This window comes from Serinus canaria, chromosome 5 (genome assembly GCF_022539315.1).
Source record: "Serinus canaria isolate serCan28SL12 chromosome 5, serCan2020, whole genome shotgun sequence".
In the NCBI taxonomy this organism is placed as follows: Eukaryota; Metazoa; Chordata; class Aves; order Passeriformes; family Fringillidae; genus Serinus; species Serinus canaria.
This window is the reverse complement of record NC_066319.1, coordinates 56,219,137-56,230,425: the sequence shown is the minus strand read 5'-3', so window position 1 is coordinate 56,230,425 and position 11,289 is coordinate 56,219,137. Positions and strand designations below refer to the sequence as shown.

Genomic DNA, 11,289 nt, shown 5'->3' with positions numbered 1-11,289 from the left:
TTTTTCTTAAATCATCTAATTATTTTTTTTTTTAGTTTGAAGGTCTTCTACTAAAATGTACTAATGAATAATTTGAAGGAGCACTGAAAATGCAGGTGAGGAAGAAGAGTATGAATTAGTCAAAAAATTGATACTGTATTTAATTTTATATACCACACCAGAGAAATTGTATGAAGAGACCCTGTTACTTGGTTTTAGTCTTCTGCATTTTCATACTTTACATTGTACCCAAACTTCCTGCAAGGGAAGATTTAGAGCACATGGGCACAACAGCTTCATCCTCAATACATCTTGCATCATGCAGCCCCATCTGCCTTAGGGAAAAAAAAATATTCCATATAGTGTTCCTTGAAACATCATCTCTCAGGAATCACCCCACTCACTGCATGCTTAAAAAACAAAAATCAGAAAATACACTCTGAGCTTTACAAATTCAGCATCACTCCAGAGCCAGGCTCCTCTGCTCCTATTAAATTAAGGGATGACTCCTGTAACTAAACAGGGCTTGGTTTGAGCTGTGTGTAACGGTGAACTCTCTCCATGATGTGTCACTTTTGACTTACTTGTGCTTTGAATCCTTAAATCCATTGCATGGGGGGAAGAACATTATATCTGTTTTCCTAACAGTGTTGGTATTCTGTTCCAAAATCAGTACAATCCGTTCAAGTCAGGGTCACATATTGGATGAACGGGGTCACTGCCCTACATCTCTAAAAATGAATCCAAATGATAGATGAAAGTGCCTTTTCAGGAAAAGGAAAAAAATGCAAACCAAACCCTGGCAGGTGCAGCTCTCCTCCTAAACCCTGTTCAGTTCATATGCAACAGCTCTGCAAATGTCTCTGTTCCTATAGTCAATGACATTGGCAACCAGAGGTGCTCAAAGGCAACTGCTGTCCAGCCGATGGCAAATCACCTCCTAATAAAGGCCGCTAAAGGTTGCGCTCCAACAACCTTTTGGGAAATACAATAAATATGGAAAGATGCTTGCATGCCTGGAGCACTTTGGGAGCTCCTGACATTGTAGCAGCTGACAGCTTGATGCGCCTTGCTGTAAGGAGCAACCTTTGGATCAAGTGGTTGATGCTATTGGCGAACTGGAGAACATCACGGTAGCCAGCAGAATTCAACACTCATTTTGCAGCGCATGATTATTTGAGAAAGCAAAAGGTGAATTTTTTACCCGGTCGCTGAGAAAACTCCTGCAGATTTAAACATCCCAAAGGCACCACGCAAGACTCCATCCCAAGCCCATACTTCCCCTACACGCTGTAGGGGAAGCGTGGCTTCCCTCGCACAGCGGGGAATCTCCCACCTGCCGAGCCCCGCATCCCGTGGGTGCACAGGCACCCGGCCGCTCTCCTGCCCGGCCCGGGAGCGTTCCCGTCGCTGCTGCCGCTGTCCAGCAGCGCTCCCACAATCCACAGCCGAGCCCCGACCGCAGTGGCGATCACCGCAACACCGCCTTGAAACCTGAGCCCCGTCCTCAAACCCTCTGGGGACCAGTCCGAGGGGCTGCGGAGCCTCCCGGGCACCAGAACCGGCTTCCCTGGGACATTGCCCGCCCCCGCCCCGAGCGGTGGCCGGTGCCGCGGGTCCGTACTCACCGCGGCGCTGGGCTCTCCGACGCCGGCGCTGGTCCCGGCAGCCGCCTCGGTGGCCGCTCGCCCCTCTCTGTAAGTGCGCGGCGGAGCGCGGGCAGGGGAGCCCCCGCCGCCCGCTCCGCGCCGCCGGCGAGGCCGCACCCACCCACCCTACGTGCGGCTCGGCAGCCGCTGCCCCCTCTCTGCCCGCCCCGCTGCCCCGGCCGCCTACGTGTGGCCGTGCATGCGGGGAGCGGGCGGCACGGCACGGCACGATATGACACGGCAGGGAAGGGCAGGGCACGGCATCCCGCCGCTCGGGGGGGGGCGGCCGCCGGCTTATCCCTGCCTGCCGCCCTCACCCAGGCGGAAACGGGGCTCCCGCAGCCGCCGGCGTTTTGGGACAGCCGGGGGAGCAGCGGGGACGGCGCAGGGGGCCGGCAGTGGCCCTTCACCGGAACGTGGCGGCTTGTCACGTCCTCACGGCCGTGCGGCGCGGGCGCTCCACGGGACCGCCGGGCGCCCCTCCCGCGGGGGAACCGTTGTTCCCCAGCCCGCCGGGTCACGGCCCCGAGCTCACTGCGGGGACTGGGGCGGGGATGTGAGCACTGCGCCTCGAGAGCGTCCCCAGGATCTCTGGGCTGTGGTAGAGCGGCGCCTGCCCGAGCGGTCCCGGCGCTTCTCATCCCGCCCGAACCCGCTCATCCCCGCGGGCTGCGCCTCGGGACCACCCAGGGATGCGCTGCTCGGAGAGGCATTTTGCCCGTTGACCGGGCTCGCCCTCCACGGCGACGGGGGGGAGCGGGACAGCGCCCACGGCGGGCAGAACGAGCACCCATCACTGACGGGGTCTCGCCACACACAGAGGCACCGGGACCACACCGCGGATCGGGGGAGCCCGGGCTGCTCCTCCCGGCCCCGCCCGGCACGGGCCGTGCGCAGGCGCGGCGGGGCGGCGCGGGCGCCTCGCGGCTGTTGTGGTGCGGGAGCGCATGCGCGGAGCGGCCGCGGGGGGAGCGCGGGGCCGGCGCGATGAGCTCCTTGCCGGGGCTGAAGGAGGACTGCGAGGAGCTGCTCGGCGCCTTCCAGCAGGCAGACACCGTCCGCTTCGAGCGCTTCGCCGAGCTGTGGCGGGAGCGCCGCTTCCACACCATCTTCTAGTAAGGGAGGGAGGGAGGAGATGGCGGAGATGGCTCCCGGCCGCCCCTCAGGCCGAGCTGCGCCTGCCCCTCTCCTGTCCCTTGCCTTTTCCTCTCCTGCCCCTCGGCTTCCCCTCGCCAGGCCCGCAGCCCCCGGTGCTCAGTTTTCCCCCTGGGCAGGCCAGCCTTAAAGGAGGTGTGGGTGAGCCGTGTGCCCCCTCAGGCCTGGCTCAGGGAGAGGGGTGCCTGGCTGGCCTCTAAAGAAAGCGGAGCATCGGTCCCTCTGTAATGATGGAAGAGAGTTTTAAATTCAGGGTATTTCGTGCATTAGGAATGTGTGGGGTTTGAGCGCTGACTCCGCAGGCAGCTTGGTGCAATCCTCGGGAGATTTAAAAGTGTGATCGCAGGACATGTGTGCTTGCATGAATCATAGAATATCCTGAGTTGGAAGGAGCCCAGACGGATGGAGTCCAGCTTCTGGCCCTGCACACATCACCCCGAGGGTCACAGCCTGTGCTGAGAATCTTGTCCAGACTCCACTTGAACTCTGCCAGGCTGTGATTCTTGGGGTCATCCTCTGCAGGGCCAGTAGCTGGACTCAGTGATCCTTGCGGGTCTCTTCTAGCTGAGGACATTCAATGATTCTCTATTTTTAAAACATCTAAAGCTTGTTTCTGCATTATGAAGTTTTCTAAAGCCTGCAGTTTTATATTTACCTGTTTAACATGCTGCTTTTTGTTGTTGTTGTTTGTTTGTTTATTTGCTTTAGTGGTAGAATAAGAGCTTTGGAGAGGAATAAGATCACAAAGAAGACTCTAGATCTGGCCCGGCAGTACTTCTTTCCCCCCTACTCCTTCCAGATCCGAGTTGGTGCTCTGTACCTTCTGTATGGGCTCTATAATGCCCAGCTTTGTCAGCCAAAACAAAAGGTAATTGTTCCTGAGGTGTAATGCTCAGGAGATACTAGACATAAGATATGTGGTACACTGCTGTCTGCTTTGTCATCGTAAATAGTTAGGGCATTTCCTCTCGCTTTCTCAAAATAAAAATACTTAAAGCCAGATTGGAAGCTGCTGGGAAATGCAGGGAGAGAATGTGTTCATCAGCTGTAGGGTGAACCCCATTACAGCCTGAGTTACTCTTTAGAATTCCAACAGAATGGAGACTGAATTATTTCCACTTCCTGTTTACCAGAAAAGGAATTCATAAATAGGTTGAGAGGGTGGATGACACCCTCCTTGCTGCTTTTAGGATAGGAGACCAATATCTAAAGGAATTAGAAACTCAGTGCAAGGAGAAGTGGTTTGCTTGGGAACTTTGTGATATATGTTCAGTGCACGTGCAAAATTGAGTCCAAATTCTTTAAATAACAAACTGAATTTGGAGTAGTCTACAACAATGCCATGATGTCTCAGATTTTGACCTCAGAGGAATCAATCACTTTTTATGAAGATGAATTTAGGCAATTTTAAAGGCACTGCTGGATAGCAGCTGTAAGAGGGTACACGAGTTATCCAGAAGGTTAAGCAGAGAGAAGGGGAAGTGGGCAGAGTGGATGGGACAGGAGAGAAAGGAGGAAATAAGGGAAAGAGAACATTTTATGAGCATTTCAGTGGCAGCACAACCTGGTATGAGTATTGTTTCCTAATCACAAGTGAAGTCCCAGGTGCAGACTATTTTTCACACACTTCAGAATGTGAAGAATGAATGTCTTCAAATGTCAAAAAGGACTTGTGTTCCATGTCACTGTCAAAGAAAGTGACATAATAATGATCTTAGGTGCATAAAATGATGATGGTAATAACAAATGTTGTAGTGGGATCCTTTCTGCAGCTCTGGACATGCAGGTGTTTTCACAGTAGTGAGCTCAGCTAATTTTTATGGTTGAAATCTTGGTTTAACAGTATGTAACTTTTTTGTTGCAGATCAGAATTGCACTCAAGGATTGGCCTGAAATCCAGAAATTTCATCTGGATCTGCTTGACTCCCAGCACTATGATGCAGCCTATATCTTCAGGAGACTGCGACTTGCCAGAGCCTTCCATTTCACAGCAATGCCAAAGCTAGTGAGTTATTGCATTAATGACTTACATTTTAAAACAAAATACCCTCATCTTTTGATGCCTGACAGTTCAACAGCAGTCTTGGTTAGCTCAGCCTTGAGGCTGTGTTAAAATGCAATATGTGTGGCTTAACATAGGTAGGTGATGAAGAGCTTAGAGGATGTTTGAATGCTTCTCACTTGAAAATATTTTATCAGTATCTAATGTTCCTAATGGATTTGAGATGTTTTACCAGTTGGAGAAATTAGTCTAGGTGCTATATTAAATTCTTAACTAGACAATAATTTGTGAAAAGTGCTGCCTCTGAGCATGTGACAGCAAAGCTGTTGTTTTATTTGGTTTTATGCCTTTCAGTATCTCCCATCTCCTGATTGATGGATATGCAGTAGGAGTTCTAAAGAGGAGGTGCCATTTAAAGTTTTCTTTTAGGTCACAAACATTTCCTCTTGTTTTAGCTGACCTACAGAACTAAGAAGAAGATTGAGGAAAATTATTTTAAAGAAGAATTTAAGGACCCTAGTAACAGAGTAAACAGCCTCATCACTAATGATGTATTGGAGGTACAGTAACCTTTAAACTACAGATGAATCAATGGGGTTTGTTTTGTTTTAATTTCTCGTTTGTCCAAGAGCTGTAACTTCTCTAATCAGCAGTCTTGTCCTTTTGTGGAGTGCAGACTAAGGGATTTTTACCGGACACTCAGAAATGTGGCATTTAGTTTGGAAGAATTGTGGTGCCTTTTTCAATACTGAAATATGCTCTAATGTTTTGTGGTTTTGCCTCAGTAAGATGTAAAAGGGTGTAAATGGTTAATTGTCACTTAGGGAAAAATGGAAAAGGGCATGTTTGTTTTGATATATCTGCAGGTTGCAGGATTGATACTTGTGATAATATGAATTTACTTATCTGCAAGTTCACAGCCTTCTCCCACCTTTATTTCTCCTTTTAAACCTTGGGGTTTTTTTATTATATGATGTATTTGATGAAAACCTGAGTAATTCAAGTAAGGTAAAAGTTCTGATATAAAATCAGGTAAAGGTTCTTATATCACTCAGAGGTAGAATTTTCTTTGCAGTTCTTTTCATTTATTGCTGGCAAATGTGTATCAGTAAGGTTGAAAGCAGTAGTACAGAAATCTGTGAAGTAAAATGTTTCCTCCAAAGAGATGAAAATAAACCACAGTATCAGAATGAACTGTGTGTGATCAGTGGCCCTGAATAACCTTCTTAGTTAAAATAATGTAAGATATTCTTTCTTCTTTAGCTTATTTGATGGGTCAGTTCTGGTTAACAGGATTCCTTGGCTCTAAAACTCAGTCTAACCACAATGAGTTTCTAACATTCTTCCTGGTCCAGTGGTCTCCTTAGAATGGTTTCTATAACCCTGGGTTTTCTATATTGAGGACTAATATTGCTTTACTGCTGGAATCTTTTTTTTTTCCTGAAAGACACTTTTTAAAAAATAATTTCAGGAACTGATGAATGTTCATGACCACTACCAGAAAATGAAGTGTGTCATTTCAGCTGACAAATCCCAGCCAGACAAGGCCCTGAGCTTGATAAAAGATGACTTTGTGGTTAATCTCAAAGACATAACCTTGGAACATCAGGAATGGCAGCAGAGCAGAATGGTAGGTACTACCAACCACTATGTTGTGGGGCCTCAGCAGGTTGGGTGAACATGTAAGAACTGGATTTCTTGATGTGATTACATCTCAGACTGAAGGAGAAGGAAATGTGACACTGAAGGCTCACAGTGTGTGAAACCTGAGGCAGGGATGTGGTATGGAAGAAAGGACTTGTGGGTGGTCTTGCCTTGGACTACCACAAGTGACTGCTGAGAGGGAAGCCCTGAAGGTCTGACTTCATTAAATACCTCTGTAACACATTCCTGGATCAAAGAAAGGCCACAGTGTAAGGCAGATGTAGAAAATGGGCATGTGTATAAATACTTGTGGTGTTCTTTACAGTTCTTGGATTTTAGCTGTCTTGTATATCATAGATGTTTAAAGAAAACCACTTTTCTTCCCCACAGAAATTATTCCGAAATGCTAAAGTAACTCCTGAAACAGAAAACAAAAAGAAAGAGGAGACTTGGCTAGAGTCAGAGGTAAGGAAACTTTGCTGTGTTGCACAGGCCAGTTAATTTTTTGACTTCAGATCTCAGGCTAAGCAGTGTAAGTCAAAGTTTGATAGTGTCAAAGTAATGTCAAAGTAGTGTCAAAGTTTGATAGTGTCAAAGGACAGCTGGTGGGGTTGGTTGCTTGGTTTTGCTTTTTAACTCACACTGTTTTCTGTTGAGCTGAGAGCATTCACTGGTCTTAGTGACAGCTCTTAGGTGATCACCATAAAAAGTCTCTCTCAGGTAAGGAGGTAAAAGAGCTATGTTTTCTTGGCTAAACTCCTTTACACTTCCTCCTGGAGTTTCAGCTTAAGGCAATATTCATTTTTTTATGCTACAGAATTATCTCATGTTGTACTTGTCTGCTTTGAATTTGGATAAGATGTGAAATTTCAAATTTGAATTTTCTCCTCCCAGGCTTTGTAACAGTGAAGGCAATCAAAATTATGCTCTGTCTTTGTAATGATTTTTTTTTTCCTTGAAGTACCGTTTTAGTGGCATGGAAATTGTGTAGAACTAATTATAGAGTTACAGCTCTAGTGAGCTGTTGCTCAGGTGGTTGCCTGATGCAATATTTCAGTACTGCTGTAATAGAATAAGAATCTTTTCTGACTGGACTCTTGTTTCTTTACAGGGTCCTGAAAGAGCAAGTGCCCTGGCCAGAATCAAATACAAGTCTTATTCTGCAGTTGTTGAGGTGGGTATGAAAATTGATAGTGGGGATGTATTTATTTTTCAAGAACAGTTTTAAGTACCAGTTTAATGTAAATGTTGGGTCAAAAAGGAATGAGTTAAAACTGCACTCTGTAATTCAGTTTTTGAATGATTTAGTTTCCCTAACACAGCAGGGAAAACCAAAGCTCTTATTCTTGTTAGATTTATGGAACAATGCAGATAAGGCCTATGCTTAGGGGATTTTCCTTTACAGGGTATCTTTTAATATCTACTCTCTGTTTAAGTAGATGGAATTTTAAGAAGATGTATTAAAAATATGTAAGAGTTTAATTGCTCAGATTCTTTGTATCTTAGATATTGGAATCTTGGAAGATGCCTGTGAAATCGTGACTTGGGAGTTTAAAGTCAGTTGCAAGTTCTTAAAAACTTTGTTTCAGTAGCTTCTCCCTTAAAAGAGTATTGTTGGTTTGTCTTTTTCTTAGCAGTCCTATGAGAAACAACTCACCTTTCTCTGTTTATTAAACTCTCATATAGAAAAATGTGTCATTAAATGAAACACAGCTCTGGATTTTTTAACAGTCCAGACTCTTGTATGTGCAGTGTTGCTTTCTAGGCACTTAAGCAAAATATGATGGTAAGGAGGCTTTACAGAGCAGCAGTTTTTGGAAGTGTTGCTTTTGTGTACGGGGATGCAGGTTGGTAGTAACAGAGAATGGATTGGGAATTAATGAATGTTTCATTGTTTGCATTTTAGGTTATACACCCATTAAATCATAGAAGGGCATTGTCCTGTTAAAACTGAAGAGCAGCAACTAGTGGGAGTCCTCCCTCCCTCTTTCCCCTTCTATCCCTTTTCCATCCTGACATCAAGTTGAGGCTTTGGTCCCTGCTGGTTTATCAAGTGACCCACAGCAAGATCTGGTTGTAGAAGTTCAGCTTTTTTTTGTCATTCAGGTTTCCAAATCCAGGAGACATCGGCAAGTGCAGTTGGAATCCTCTGAATCAGGGCCCAGTTGTGGAAAGTCTCCAGGTCGAAGTAAAAAAGCCAGCAGGACACCACAGCCAGCAAGGAGAGGTTCTTCAGAAGTTAGAGGTACTTCTCCATTGCATCCATGAACCTGGGTAGCTTGCAAAACTTATCCATTGCTTTGCTAGCTGGGTTAAATTTTGCTGTTGATCACTGAGAAATTACTTTTCCTAAGGAAATTCTCTTTCTGATCCCCAACTCTTCAACTGATAGAAGTGGCTCTGCTGTCTAAATTTTTTCTTTACTCCTTATTTGTTACAGTTTAAATGAAGCTTAACAGCAAAATGGTTTTGAATTGTCCTTCCTTTTTGGATTGTCCTATCTTTTTGAATTGTCTTTATTTTGAAGATGGGAATTTAATTTCTACGTTCCAAACTCAGTTTTCAGACTTGCTTAGCCTCTGCTAGGGAAAAAAAGTAACTGAGGAAATGAATCCCTCTTCAGAGATGAGGATTAGGCAGTGTTGCCTTTGCTTGACTTTAAGAGAGTAGATGAAGTGTTTTGGAGCAGTAAGGGCATGGTGACATATTGAACTGAGTTGGTGATTAATTTGCTTTAAATAGGCAGTGTTAATTACTTGCTATTGAAGGTTCCTTAGTGAGCCATATGGAAGGTACTGTGAAAAGTAGGTTTGTCTGCAGCATTTAACAGCAGCTCAGGAGAACAGCAGTGAACAATCTTTTAACTGCTGGATGAGGGATGTAGAAGCAAAAAAAAGCTGACAGTTTTTCCTCAAAATCTATCTGCAGGTGAAATGCAAGTGGCAGAGGAAACTGTAACTCGGCATATTGGGATGCCAGTAATCACAGAAGAGGACTCAGATGAAGGAGGTACAACAATTGGAATTTCAGCAAACCAGGACTTGTTTTTTAATATCCCTCTGCTGTTTTTTTCTGAAACTAAAGCTGATATTTGGATCATGTCTTGCTGCTTTGCAAAAGCTAGATTTGGTTTTAGCCTGCAAGTTGTTGCATGAAAATTCAAACTTTGAAATTCCATGGCAAAGTCTCCAGAGTAATTTTTTTCTACATAGATTTCATCATAGTGTGTTCAGAGTTAAAATTGGTCCAGTTTAAAGCAGTCTTATTCTTCTGTAATACAAGTTTGTGTTGAGGACTTCCATTGTGTAGGGAAAATGATTTTTTTGGTCAGTCAACCACTTACAGAAGATGCCTGTTCTGGTAACTGTGAACTTGAGAAAGAAGAGCCCTTGCTGCCCTTACCTTTGTTGAGGGAAAGAAGGCTCCTCTCTAGCCTTACTTTCAGCTGGGCAGTTTTCATGGATTGAGCTCCAGTACAGCAATAGCATCCTCTGCTGTGCTGGAAGTTATCTGACATTGTCAGGGAGGAATCTGGGAACTGCAGCAGGGGAGTGAATGGCTGTCACTCAGGTTACTGGAAATAATGTGATTTTAACTGGGAAGCAGATTGCTCAAAGCTGACAGTGGAGTTGCTCTGCAGAAGCATCAGTGTTGGATGTTAGCGAGCTGCTCTGCAGCTCAGAAACTTCAGGTTCTGTTCTCAGCTACTTGAGGACATGGCACAGTATAAAGAATCTTCTGCAGTTAATTTACTATCCAAAATTGTATGTAATAGAAGTATATTTAATACAATTTAATACATTTAAATGTATTAAAATACATTTTTAGTGACATATATTTATATTCGGTGGTTTTAGAAGCACAGGGGCATCTCATGGTACTGAAGTGAGATTGCATTCTCTGGTCACTTTCATTTGTGGACAGTGGGAATTCATTCAGTTTTAAATGGTCAGATTGAAGGTGCCATGGAGCATTTAATATTGTACTTTGTTTAGTTTCCCTTCACTTGTCCACTTGTGGACAAAAAGTTTCTTTCTAAATCAGGAACGATCTCCATTTCTCAGAATTTTCCAGTAAATTCTGAAGCATTAAAAATACCCATAATCAGTCTCTTCAGATATTTTGTGAGTATTCCATTTGTCAAATTCACAGCAAAATCTGAAAGGTGTTGGTGAGGAGCAGAAAGCTTTTAAGATGAATTAAGTTTTGAAGTGCAGTATTCATCAATGGAATTTCAGTTGATACTTTGAATGACAGTGTGCTGTAGAATCCAGAAAGATTTTCTTTCATATTTAAAAATCATGGGGAGAGAGACAGGGAGGGGATCTCAAGAGCTCATCTAGTTAATTTTCTGTGCTGGATAGCATTCATTCTACTTGAACAACTCCCATGAAGGAAGATGGATTTAAAAGCTTGTAAAAACCCCTTTCTCTTCATTTTCTTTCAGAAGTATCTCTCCCCAAGAGGAGAAGATGACATTAGAGGATCCAGTTGGAGAAGCACTAATGTTAATTTTAATGACAAAATGAAAATGTCAGAGTTAAAACCAGGTGCTTGTTTTGGATACCTTTGAACATAAAAGAAGTATCTGGGACCAGAACCATGGATGATGCTGGAATACTGGTAGTGACTGGAATACTTCAGCTGTCTTATGGTGCCTTTATCACCACAAGATAAAGATGGTGACCACCTGGTGAATGCTTCTTGTTGGGAGGCTGAAGTTGCTGTGTCCTGGCTGAGCTGGAAAAAGAAGGCTCAAAAAATATTTGCCCATGTAAGAGATGTCTATAATCCTTTATCTCTGAACATAAGGTTGTTGACTGTTGAAAATTAGTACAATAAATTATTTTTCATGCTTGA

At 44.6% G+C, this 11,289-nt stretch overlaps 1 protein-coding gene across 1 annotated transcript; it reads left to right on the top strand.

Moving 5' to 3' along the window:
• Window positions 1–2,563: 2,563 nt before the first annotated feature.
• SNAPC1 (small nuclear RNA activating complex polypeptide 1) lies at window positions 2,564–11,289 on the top strand. Its single transcript, XM_009101662.4, has 10 exons — window positions 2,564–2,743; window positions 3,492–3,651; window positions 4,648–4,788; window positions 5,241–5,345; window positions 6,257–6,415; window positions 6,820–6,894; window positions 7,541–7,603; window positions 8,536–8,674; window positions 9,358–9,438; window positions 10,877–11,289. The coding sequence occupies exons 1-10, from the start codon at window positions 2,616–2,618 to the stop codon at window positions 10,903–10,905; spliced, it is 1,080 nt and encodes a 359-aa protein (XP_009099910.3). The 5' UTR covers window positions 2,564–2,615; the 3' UTR covers window positions 10,906–11,289.